The 13,950-nt window shown below is 42.3% G+C and overlaps 1 protein-coding gene across 1 annotated transcript in view; it reads left to right on the top strand.

Annotated features, from left to right (window-relative positions):
* The window catches only part of LOC120028486 (roundabout homolog 2-like), a 375,145-nt gene that overhangs the window by 322,210 nt on the left and 38,985 nt on the right, over positions 1–13,950 (top strand). The window contains exon 18 of the mRNA XM_038973690.1: positions 9,223–9,350. Coding sequence (XP_038829618.1) covers positions 9,223–9,350 — 128 coding nt within the window. The remainder of the gene's footprint in view (positions 1–9,222; positions 9,351–13,950) is intronic.

Raw genomic sequence — 13,950 nt, 5'->3', positions numbered from 1 at the left:
TAACATTATGCTATACCATTAGACTATACCATTAGACTATAACATTATGCTATACCATTATGCTGTAACATTAGACTATAACATTATGCTATACCATTATGCTATAACATTAGACTATAACATTATACTATAACATTAGACTATAACATTATGCTATACCATTAGACTATAACATTATGCTATAATTTTAGACTATACCATTAGACTATAACATTATACTATACCATTAGACTATAACATTATACTATACCATTAGACTATAACATTATACTATACCATTAGACTCTAACATTATACTATACCATTAGACTATAACATTAGACTATAACATTATACTATACCATTATACTATAGCATTAGACTATAACATTAGACTATAACATTATACTATACCATTATACTATAACATTATGCTATAACATTAGACTATAACATTATACTATAGCATTAGACTATAACATTATGCTATACCATTAGACTATAACATTATACTATAACATTATACTATACCATTATACTATACCATTATACTATAACATTAGACTATACCATTAGACTATAACATTATGCTGTAACATTAGACTATAACATTATACTATAACATTATGCTATACCATTAGACTATAACATTATACTATAACATTAGACTATAACATTATACTATAACATTATACTATAATATTATGCTATAACATTAAACTATAACATTATACTATAACATTATACTATAACATTATACTATAACATTATACTATAACATTATACTATAACATTATACTATAACATTATACTATACCATTATGCTATAACATTAGACTATAACATTATACTATAACATTATGCTATAACATTATACTATACCATTAGACTATAACATAATGCTATAACATTATGCTATAACATTAGACTATAACATTCTACTATAATATTATACTATAACATTATACTATAACATTATACTATAACATTATGCTATACCATTAGACTATAACATTATACTATACCATTATACTATAACATTAGACTATAACATTATACTATACCATTAGACTATAACATTATGCTATAACATTATACTATAACATTATACTATAACATTATACTATAAACTTAGACTATAACATTATACTATAACATTAGACTATAACATTATACTATAACATTAGACTATAACATTATACTATACCATTATACTATAACATTAGACTATAACATTATACTATACCATTAGACTATAACATTATGCTATAACATTATACTATAACATTAGACTATACCATTAGACTATACCATTAGACTATAACATTAGACTATAACATTATGCTATAACATTATGCTATAACATTATGCTATAACATTATACTATACCATTAGACTATACCATTAGACTATAACATTAGACTATAACATTATACTATACCATTAGACTATACCATTAGACTATAACATTAGACTATAACATTATACTATACCATTAGACTATAACATTATGCTATAGCATTAGACCATAACAGTGTTATTATCAACAACATGCATCTAAAGCTGTGCTCACCTCTGTCCTGGACTTTACACATCTTCACTATAGTACCCATGGCTCATCTTCCTAAAGTATGTATTATGTCTGCGCTGCACTGAGCAAGCCTGCTCTAACGCTGATAGGTGACTGATGGATCTATAGATAACCAATACCTGCGTGTTTACGTCGCACACAGACCTGTGTGCAAACATACATTCCTAACACATCTCCGTTCACGCATCAATAGATAGACTCATAAATCTCCCCCACAGAATTAGTAGAAACAATTTAAGCAGAGAGAGCTTTTATTTTGTCATTTATCTTCCCCTGCCGGCTACAGATAACCCAGAATCCCCCTGGAGTGATACATTTGCCTGTCACTTTGCCAAGGCGACTGAGATCCGAGCACATGTAATAATGTCAAAATAATTACCCAGGGGAGAGGTGTGGAGGTACCCCTGCTGCACCCCACACAGCCTGCTCGCTCTCTCTCTCTCTCTGTGTGTGTGTGTGTGTGTGTGTGTGTGTGTGTGTGTGTGTGTGTGTGTGTGTGTGTGTGTGTGTGTGTGTGTGTGTGTGTGTGTGTGTGTGTGTGTGTGTCTGTGTCTGTGTGAGAGAGAGTGGTTGCAGAGAGTGGGGCCTATCTCAATAACACCAGTTACTGAGCCTTTGTAGGGATTCAGGAGGCTCCCCAGAGGAGTCCGGACTTCTGTCTCTCTACTGCTCTGGTAGATAGGTAAATCCACACAGAGCTCACACACTCGTCTGAGATTCTAAACTCATTCAGAGTCTGTGTGTCTGTGAGAGTTTGTTTTTCCAGGATTTAGTCTACTGTGTGTATATGTATATGAGTTTGTTTTTCTGTGTGTGTGTGTGTGTGTGTGTGTGTGTACGCGAGCAGTGTGTGTATAGTGTGTTGATGTGCATGCTCGTCCATATTTCTGCCAGAGCCGCCAGCAAGCACTCAAAGAATTAACAACGCCACTTGCCATGTCTTCTCTCATCTATTTTCTGCTGTCGTGTTTTTCCTTCAGTTTTCCACATAAGTGGTTCTGATTCTCAGCCCCCGGATGATTGAATCGGAGGGGTCTGTATCTGTGGCACTCTATATTTGTCATAGCTTAAGTCAGTGTGGGAGACATTTCTACACAGCACCAGAGTGGTAGGATGCAGTAAGTCTAGAGCTAGGTGTGTTTCTCTAGCAAGCACAAAGCCCTGGTCCTGGTCCGTTAGTCACTGTGGTGACATCAAAGCCCTGGTCCTGGTCCGTTAGTCACTGTGGTGACATCAAAGCCCTGGTCCTGGTCCGTTAGTCACTGTGGTGACATCAAAGCCCAGATGTTGCAGCTTCCCCATCTGCCCCTGCAGAGTGAGAGTGACCCGCCCAGTATCACAGGGAAATGTGTTCATTTGTTACCTGGGATGTTTATTGCATTAATTAGACAATAGAAAATGGAGTCGCGTCTGTTCCCAGCTCCTCATTGGCTGCTGCCAAATTGCCCTGACTGAACAAATCACTTAATCGATCACAGAATAAATGATTCATGGAAGATGAATAGGCTGCAGATTGCTACACTTGGATGGCTTGACTTTGGCTGCTCATGTGAAATTCATAAAAGGCTCATTCCTTCTACCCTGCCAATAGCGAGATGGTAATTAGGAGCTAGTAATAACTATCTCAGCGCTGATCAATATTTTAGCCAGAGCAGATTCTATAGAGAGTGGGTTGAGCACAGCACAGCAGCCAACGGGTTGGGCCAACACTGTTGCTATCGAGATTCCTTGATATGACAGGACTCAGAAGCTAAGTGACAGAAGCCTCTATGAATGGAAAATATCCAATGGAAATTCATGTTTCAACATGCCTTAAGTGTAATTGGATGTGCAGGCTTTTAGTGGGGGTTGAATTGACCAGTAGGCGTGCAGACCATGAACACATCTGATCTATGTGGTTGAATTGGGATTAATATCTCTGGTCTGGCTTGTTTATGGCTCGTTGTGCATCAGGCATCCTGGGCGGTTGCTCAGGTTTGCTACCTTTCATAACAAACAGCCAAAAAGTCTGACAGGAAAATAGTACAAATTCAAAATCATATCTTGGCCAAGGCTGCAATACATCCCCGAACTCAACTAGGATTAAACGTAACTTGTCGAGGTTCCAGAAGACGTATGACCTTTCCCCCCCAGAGTCCCAACACACATATAACAAATACTCCCAATAGAAATCATTCTCATTCTAATTATCCTCTCCCGGAGCAGCTTCCTGTGATGAATACAAGGACGAGACAGCCATTTCCAGTGCCAACACCTTGTCTTCCAAATGGTCTCTCTGGTCTCTCTGCGCTGTGCTGCATGGTGGAGGGTTATTAGGGGTGTGTAGGGCTGTAGGTCTGGTACTGAGACAGTGGTATAGTATGTTTCTATGTACAAGGTCTTTCGTGGTGCACTGTAGCTGCAGTCGATAGGAGAGAACACGGCCCTCCCTCTCCATTTCTCTCTTTCTTTGTCAACTGCCAGGAAACTGTAGGCTGACAGATGTTGAGAGCGAGGGAGGAAAGGAGGAGGGATGAAAGCAGGAGCTATATGTGGGAAAAAATAAAGGAAAATGGGGTTTATAAAGAGATGGGTTGGGAGGGAGAGGAAGAAAGGGGGGGAGTGGGGGAATGTTGCTCTGAGAAACAGAAGGGGAGGTGGTAGGGGATGAGATGTATTACCCTATAAAAAGTGCATGTCTCTGATGCACAGCCATCAATTTGAATGACTCCTTCCCCCCGAGGGCCTGTTTTGGCATTCAGGAACCACGACGAGGGCTCTTAGCTTGTCAGGCCTCCCGCCTCCCTCCTGTCTCTGCAGCGCTGCAGTTCATTTGGAGTCCCCCTCCATGGAACAGCTCTTCTCATTAGAACCTGTGGCTCTGTGGCTGAGGGACAGACTGACTGCAGAGCGCCCATTACCTGACCATGTCCTGGGGCTCTCCCCTCCCCCTCATCTTCCCCTCCTCTCCCCAGGGCCAGCACATCACGTTACCTCACTGAAGCAGAGACAAAAGCTCTGTTAGGCATGAGGCACGCCACAGCTTTTAAGGGTGCTGGGCTGTAGCACTGAGCGTGTCAGAGACAGAGACTGAGACAGAGACAGAGACAGAGACAGAGAAAGAGACTGAAGGGCACTAGCAGTGGGGTGTTGTTGTGCCGTGTTCCCTCTAGCAGAAGCCATCCGGTTGATCATGTGATGCTGCCTGTCTGACCGACCGTGGCAGCCAGCCGTTTCTCAGGGATAAGAGAGCTCTAGCTTGCTGCTGCTGCTGTGGAGACCTTGAACAGCTCAGTTCAACCTCTCATCCCACACTCTGCCGGATGCTTTTGTCTGTAGACAAACAGCACTGTCTTTGAATCCTCGCTTTACCCTGGGCAGAAAAATAACACTATTGATACATTTCTAGACTATAGTACATTCAGTATAAAATATGAATCCATCTGTATGGTTCAGCCATTGGAAATTAGTGTGGTACCAATGTACTGACACACAAACAAAGACATGTAGCTCCATCTCTCATATCTCATCTAGCTCCATCTGTGTTGCCCGTGGTAACGAGGCTGAGACGTGACTGTACAGTAAAGTGGCCCTAAAGGCCTCCCAGCAGTCACCCGTGACAGGTTCAAGTCCTAATGGGACATTTTGATGGCCCCCACACCCGTGGGAGTGACTCCCAACACCTGTTAAATGGAGCCCCCGTACATCCATCCCACAGGCTACAGCAGCCCACCAGTTGATCTGGGAGAGGGGAGAGGGTTTCAGGCACGGTCTGGAGGAAGGCCAATCAACTAAGGCATCACCACAAGGGGTTGATGGGATCAATGGATGTTAATGAACAAGGTTATGTGTGAATGTGTCTATGTGGGGGAGGAAGAATGATGTGTGTCAATGCAGTGTGTGTGTGTATTAATGTGTGTGTGTGTGTGTGTATTAACGTGTGTGTGTAGATTAATGTGTGTGTATGTATTAATGTGTGTGTGTGTGTGTATTAACGTGTGTGTGTAGATTAATGTGTGTGTATGTATTAATGTGTGTGTGTGTGTGTGTGTATTAACGTGTGTGTGTAGATTAATGTGTGTGTATGTATTAATGTGTGTGTGTGTATTAACGTGTGTGTGTAGATTAATGTGTGTGTATGTATTAATGTGTGTGTGTGTGTGTATTAACGTGTGTGTGTAGATTAATGTGTGTGTGTGTATTAATGTGTGTTTGCGTGTATTAATGTGTGTGTGTATTAAAATGTTTGTGTGTGTGTGTGTATTACAATATTTGTGTGTGTGTATTACAGTTTTTAACAATCACTTTGGCACTAATTTCAGAACCTTGTGGTCATTTTTCAAAACTCTAGACACAAAACTCAAAACGGTCATCACTTGTAACACAGGCTGTCCAATGTTCAAAACATTGCATTGTGCATTCATATCGTTAAAGAAACATTGCACTTGCAGAATCATTGGTTCAAATAACTTATTTATCATGAAATACCATCGGAACATTCATTTAGATCTCCCACACACAAGATACCGATAGTTTCACTGTGTAGTTGTTCGTACAATCATTAAATATTGTAGTACAAAATATGTGATACATGTTTCATTATGCTACTACACGTAAATACATCACTGTAAAAGGACTAGTAGAGAGAATACTACAGACACAGTGGAATCATTGAACAAAATATTAAATTTATGCCTGAAACCATGCTTGAGCATGGTGAAACCTGACATTATCCCATACAATGACATAGGTCATGCCATCAGCTCTACAGACCTGATTTAGCTCATCAAGGAAGGTTACATTCGAACAGCGAATCATGTGGCTGCCTGCAACTCAATATATAGAGTATATAGAGTAGAGAGCTTTAGAGGTTGTTCGACCTAACATTAGAATGGGCAAGATGCGTAATCTAAGCAACTTTGACCGTGGTATGATTGTTGATGCCACACATGGTGATTCCAGCATCTCAGAAACAGCTGCCTTCCTGGGATTTTTACGCACTACAGTCTCTAGAGTTTACAGAGAACGGTGCGATAAACAAAACACATTCAGTGAGCGGCTGTTCTGTGGGCAAAACATCTTGATAATGAGAGAGGTCAGAGGAGAATGTCCAGACTCATTCAAGCTAACAGAAAGGCCACAAACGCTCAAATAACAGCTGTTTAAAACAGTGGTGTGCAGAAGGGCATCTCTTAACGTACAACACCGTGAATAATTCAGGCTGTTGTGGAGGCAAAAGGAGGTCCTACCCAGTACTAGATAGGTGTACCTAATAAAGTGTACAGCAATGTCAAATCTGAAAACATGGTCTGGAAATGTGGTACATGGGACCATAGAAACAGTGTCTGATAAAGAATGATGATGAAATATTACATCCATAGATAATGTAGTCCAATTGGTTCATGTTCCACGGTAATTGGTGTCAATGGATCTCGTTATCCTGAAACTTTCATGATCTAAACATGGAATATTGTTTGTCAGTTTCCGTAAAACTATGCATTAAGAGTAACGCAACAGTTACTTATCATTTTGATCAGTTGTATCAATTGATAATTAGATCATTGTAATGAAATGAATAGACAGTCATCTCAGATGTAATGTGTGAATTGTATTTTGAAATGGTAATACTTTGATGTTAAGTTGTGTCATTTTGAACAGGTGATTTTAGTTCAATGAACAAATGATCTTAGCTTGATGTATTGTATCCAAGCAATTGGAAAAAGTGTTAGAGTTTTGAAAAATTAGCATTTTGATCATTGGTTGTGAGTTTTGTGTCTAGAGTTTTGAAAAATGACATCAAGGTTCCTGTCACGATCGTTTGCGTAAACGGACCAAGGCGCAGCGTACTTTGAGTTCCACATAATTTATTAAAGAAGTGAAACTTTAGCAAAAACAAAACAATAAAGAATAAACGAACCGTGACAACAATGCAGTGCTAACAGGCAACTAAACATAAACAATATCCCATAACCCACAGGTGGAAAAAATGCAACTTAAGTATGATCCCCAATTAGAGACAACGATTACCAGCTGCCTCTAATTGGGAATCATACACAAACACCAACATAGAAAATTAAACCTAGAACCCCACATAGAAATAATAAACTAGACTAACAATCCCATGTCACGCCCTGACCTACTCTACCATAGAAAATACAGGCTTTCTATGGTCAGGACGTGACAGTTCCGAAATTAGTGCCAAAGTGATTGTAAAAAACTGTAATTGGCTCCCGAGTGGCGCAGCGTCTAAGGCACTGCATCTCAGTGCTAGAGGTGTCACTACTGGTTCGTTTCCAGGCTGTATCACAACCGGCCGCGATGTAGAGTCCCATAGGGTGGTGCATAATTGGCCCAGCGTCGTCCGGGTTAAGGTTTGGCCCGGGTAAGCCGTCATTGTAAATAAGATTTTGTTCTTAACTGACTTGCCTAGTTAAATAAAGGTTAAATATAAAAATAATAGTGTGTGTGTGTGTGTGTATTAATGTGTGTGTGTGTGTGTGTGTGTGTATTAATGTGTGTGTGTGTGTGTGTGTGTGTGTGTGTGTGTGTGTGTGTGTGTGTGTGTGTGTGTGTGTGTGTGTGTGTGTGTGTATTAATGTATATGTATTAATGTGTGTGTGTGTGTGTGTGTGTATTAATGTGTGTGTATTAATGTGTGTGTGTATTAATGTGTGTGTGTGTGTGTGTATTAATGTGTATGTGTGTGTATTAATGTGTTAATGTGTGTGTGAGTTTGTGTATTATTGTGTTGGTGTGTGTATTAATGTGTGTGTGAATTAATGTGTGGGTGTATTAATGAGTGTGTGTGTGTGTGTGTGTGTGTGTGTGTGTGTGTGTGTGTGTGTGTGTGTGTGTGTGTGTGTGTGTGTGTGTGTGTGTGTGTATTAATGTGTGTGTATTAATGTGTGTGTGTGTGTGTGTGTATTAATGTGTGTGTGTGTATTAATGTGTGTGTGTATTAATGTGTGTGTGTATTAATGTGTGTGTGTGTGTATTAATGTGTTAATGTGTGTGTGAGTTTGTGTATTATTGTGTTGGTGTGTGTATTAATGTGTGTGTGAATTAATGTGTGGGTGTATTAATGAGTGTGTGTGTTAATGTGTGTGTGTGTGTGTGTGTGTGTGTGTGTGTGTGTGTGTGTGTGTGTGTGTGTGTGTGTGTGTGTGTGTGTGTGTGTGTGTCAGAGTGAGACAAAGACACAATAGGAGAAAAGGACAGATACAGAGCAGTGTTGTCTGAATGAATTCTAACTTTAAATGAGAGGCACATAGTGTACATCCAGTTTCTGAATTATCTCATTAGTACTGGAGGCTCACTGCCAGCTTACCCCCCCCCCCCCCCCCCCCCCCCCCCCCACACACACATATACTCACACACACACACACACACACACACACACACACACTACCATTAGAACATATGTATGATTTCATACCTTCGTAATGGCTCCCTGCTGATTCCCTGTCAGGTTTTTATTCATTATTTCTCAATCCAGTCAAGAAACATGAGACGCTTCCATAATTCAAAAATACACATTCCATAAATGATAGAGTGTTTTCACTATATTCAGAGATTTATTCAAAGATGTAGAGTATTCATGGACAACTTTTACCTATTACTATTCCTAACTATGACCATTTTCCATGTCTAACAACCCCTGTGTTTCTTCCTAGCCGACCAGGCCTGCTGAATGCCAGTGACCCAGGCTACCCGTGGCTGGCAGACTCCTGGCCTGCAACCAGCCTGCCTGTCAATAGTGGCTCCGGGGGACCCAACGACCTCAGTAACTTTGGCAGAGGAGGTGAGAGATTTGGGTCTGTCCTATACTATATATATATATATATATATATATACATAGAGAGAGAGAGAGAGAGAGAGAGAGAGAGAGAGAGAGAGAGGCCCCTTCAAAAAACAAATGTCCTCACCTTGCCCCCGACACACCATATGTCCTGAAACATCTCCACACTTTTCTTTTTATAATTTTATAGAACTCAAATTCCACCGAGACAATAATGTCATTAACCTGGCGTACACAGAAAACACATGAACCACAGTTTTACTCATGACACAGAAAGGACACCCCTGCCCGACTCCCGGTTCAACCCGTGCCAACCAGCTGTTAGTGGCCAGGGCTTCATGTAGAACCCTCCACTGGAGGTCCCCTGACCTCTTTGGTACTGGGGGTTTGTAGAGCCCCCTCCATCTAAAACCCACCATACTCTCCGCCCCACATACCCCGTGCCACTGATGTGCCTTCACTCCTGTTAGGCTCCTAATGTTCCTCACTTTAACGCAGAGGTTGTAGAGGGCTTTAAATCCCACCCCCTCAATATCCCCCAGGCTCGGAGTGTTAAAATCTAACAAGTCCTCCAGACTCCCTTGCCAGTCCCCAGTCTCTGCCGTCACCTGCAGCACACTCCCTGCAGTCTCCTGCCCAAAAAAGGCTCAATGGCTCGTGTATACAACTGTCCCGATAGAGGCCATCCTTGTCTAATGCCCTGTCTCACCCAGACTGGCCTACTGAGCCCCCCTCCCAACTTGACCATACATGATGCTCCAGCATACAACATCCTCACACAGGCCAAAAACATTTCCCCAAACCCAAACATCACATTAAACAGATACTCATTGTCCACTCCATCAAAAGCCTTCTCTTAGTTTAAAGAGACCAGTCCAAAGTTCACATTAGAAACTCTCGACATGTCCCTGATTAAGAAGAAGTTGTCCGTGATTGAGCGTCCCAGTACACTATATGTCTGGTCCTTGTGTACGTTAAATTCCAGATGGGACAAAAGTATTTTAGTGAGGACCTTGGCAAATATCTTGTGTTCCGCACAGAGCAATGCCACAAGTCCCCTTTTTTGGGTAAGAGAGTCAGAGCCGCCCGACGACAGCTCATCGGCAACTCTCCTACCCCGACGCACTCACGCAACACGCAAAATAAGTCCAGTCCAATTAAAAAACTCAACTGGGAGTCCATCAACCCCGGTGGCACGGCCGAGGGACATCTGGGTTACGGCCTCTGCCAGTTCATGGGACAACAGGGGAATGTCCATTTCATCCCTCTGTGCCAGAGAGAGCTTAGGGAGTTCTGCAAACAAAACCTGAGCACACATAGGATCACACAGTTCTGCCCTATACAACTCAGTTTAAAACAGAGGTCACCCGCTCATCCGACAGCCGTAGACAATGCATACCCTTGGCTTCACCGCTCTGTCTTTCCAAACCAAAGAAGAAGAAGCTGGGAGCATCCATCTCCTTGAGCATGGAGAACCTGGCTCGTACAAGTGTTCCCTTTGCTTTAAACTGGAAAAAGCTGCCCAGGTCCCTACGTAATTCAGCTAAATTAGCCTGGAGGTCTACATTGCCTTGCCCCACCATCTCTACCTCCACCTCACTGATAATACACTCAAGTTCCCACAATACTATCCTAGCCTCTGAGGATGAGAGAGCTGTATACTGTTGACAGAAAAGCCGAAATTGTACTTTTCCCAACATCCCACCATTGACTAAGAGACTCATAAACCTCTCTTAGCTGCCCCCACCTTTCCCAAAAAGTCTGGAAACCTGAGCAAAAGTAGCATCTTGTAAGAGCTTTACATTCATCTTCCAATAAGATGCATGACGAGGCCCTGGTGAAAAAGACAGTCGAGCCATGGTTATGTGTTGATCCGAAATGGTACCACACAACCGCCTATTGCTCTGATTCCTGGACATGTAAAACCGATCGAGTCAGGCTGCACTCACCCTAGCCCCAAAGACCTTCACGTATGTATACTATCTTGTGTTGGGATGTCTAGTTCTCCAAACATCCACTAGGTCAAACTGATTAATGATGTCCCTTAACAGCTCCACTGAGCCTGAATGAAGCTCCTCCCCATTTCTGTGTTTAATCAAATTCATTGTACCATTAATCTCCCCGCCGACCACCAGGCTCTCCTCAGGCACTACCTGTGAGAGTTCCTGTCTAAGACACCCCAACAGAAGTCCCCTCTCTCTCCCTGTGTTAGGCCAAAACCCCTGTTATTCATTTCTGCTTTTACTAGAAGCACTCTACCCCTACACACCTCCTTTGAGCAGCAAATTGTTACATCCAGACCCGGTGCAAAAAGGACTGCCACCCCTGCACTAACATTTGTTCCATGGCTCAGCACATTTACCCCTTTCCACCAGATCCCCCAATCGACTTCATTCACCACGTCAATATGCATCTCATGCTGGAAACAACACCTGTACTTTTTTTTGTTTTACATATTCACCCAACAGACTCCTCTTTCCCGCATCTCTGGCACCATTTATATTAAGTGAGCTTATCTGAAGAGTCTCCATAAGAAGTGGGAGAAAAGCCTGCAAAGAAAGAGACCAATTGCGAAGCTCAAAAATCCCCAGTGCCAGAAAAAAATTATTCATCTAAACAGCATCTGAAGGTAGACCTTTACTCACTGTTGTGACCCACTTCTTCAACCTAAAATGTTCCCTGGGTGAAAGGACACCATGCCTTCATTTTTCATAGCATGCTGTACTGGTCTTAAAAACTTTCCCCGGATTGCAAAAAAAAAACTTTAAGATGAACCTTTTTCCCTATAGTTTCATTCAGGAATCTTGACAGTTCCCTCACCGTGTACTTTGATCCCTCTGCCTGACTGGCTGTCAGCTCTGGACCCATTAAGGAGGAGTCTGAAAAGAAAGCCTCCTCATCGTCCTCTTCCTCAGACTCACCTTCATCCTCCTCATCTCCATCTCCAATGTTGACCATCTGCCCTTTCTCTCTGGTCAGGGCCTCCCCCCCAGCACAAGGCAAACGTTTCTTGGTGCCTTTGACCACACCAGCCTCTCCCCTCCCAAATCATTTTTCTCCCCCTTTTTCCTCTTCCGCTTGACATCCTCATCCACCCTCCTAGTCGCTTACCCTTCCCCACTATACTCTCCTCATCCACTAGCATAACCTGACTAGCATGACAAGACCCAACGTCAGCTACACCACCATCTATAGCATGACTAGACCCAGCCTTATCTATACCACCGTCTATAACCTGACTAGACCCAGCCTTATCTACACCACCATCTATAACCTGACTAGACCCAGCCTTATCTATACCACCGTCTATAACCTGACTAGACCCAGCCTTATCTACACCACCATCTATAACCTGACTAGACCCAGCCTTATCTATACCACCGTCTATAACCTGACTAGACCCAGCCTTATCTACACCACCATCTATAACCTGACTAGACCCAGCCTTATCTACACCACCGTCTATAACCTGACTAGACCCAGCCTTATCTACACCACCATCTATAACCTGACTAGACCCAGCCTTATCTATACCACCGTCTATAACCTGACTAGACCCAGCCTTATCTACACCACCATCTATAACCTGACTAGACCCAGCCTTATCTACACCACCATCTATAACCTGACTAGACCCAGCCTTATCTACACCACCATCTATAACCTGACTAGACCCAGCCTCATCTACACCACCATCTATAATCTGACTAGACCCAGCCTTATCTACACCACCATCTATAACCTGACTAGACCCAGCCTTATCTACACCACCATCTATAACCTGACTAGACCCAGCCTCATCTACACCACCATCTATAATCTGACTAGACCCAGCCTTATCTACACCACCATCTATAACCTGACTAGACCCGGCCTCATCTACACCACCATCTATAACCTTTCTAGGCCCAGCCTTATCTACACCACCATCTATAACCTGACTAGACCCAGCCTTATCTACACCACCATCTATAACCTGACTAGACCCAGCCTTATCTACACCACCATCTATAACCTGACTAGACCCAGCCTTATCTACATCACCATCTATAACCTGACTAGACCCAGCCTTATCTACACCACCATCTATAGTATGACTAGGCCCAGCCTTATCTACACCACCATCTATAACCTGACTAGGCCCTTCCTCTGCTGCCTGTGTCTCATGGCCCCCTGCACATTGACCTCGATTTCCCCCACTTGCGCTCACCTTGTCTTCGGCCTTTATGACCCAAATCCCCACACTCAAAACACTGCAGACTATCTGTGCTGGCAAACCCCGCGTAGAGCCCCTCCCCATGCCTGACTTTAAAATGCACATTTAGCTGTTGCTCATTATTATTCAGAAACATGAACAATTGCCTCTGGAAAAAAACAAAATGATTAACGGCATCTGAAAACCTGCCGACAGTATACGAAAACCACTAGAAAATTTACCAAAATGATTCAGCTCTTTACGATTTGATCATCCGTAATAAACAGAGGCAGATTCACAACTACCACTCTTGTCAAAGGAGTCGAAAGTGGAGAAATTGGCAGCAACACATCCCTTACAAATTTACTCTTTTCCCACTAAATGTACTCTTTTCATGAACACAACCAC

The sequence above is a fragment of the Salvelinus namaycush genome, chromosome 34 (assembly GCF_016432855.1).
Source record: "Salvelinus namaycush isolate Seneca chromosome 34, SaNama_1.0, whole genome shotgun sequence".
NCBI lineage: Eukaryota > Metazoa > Chordata > Actinopteri > Salmoniformes > Salmonidae > Salvelinus > Salvelinus namaycush.
This window is presented reverse-complemented; position numbering and strand designations above follow the sequence as displayed.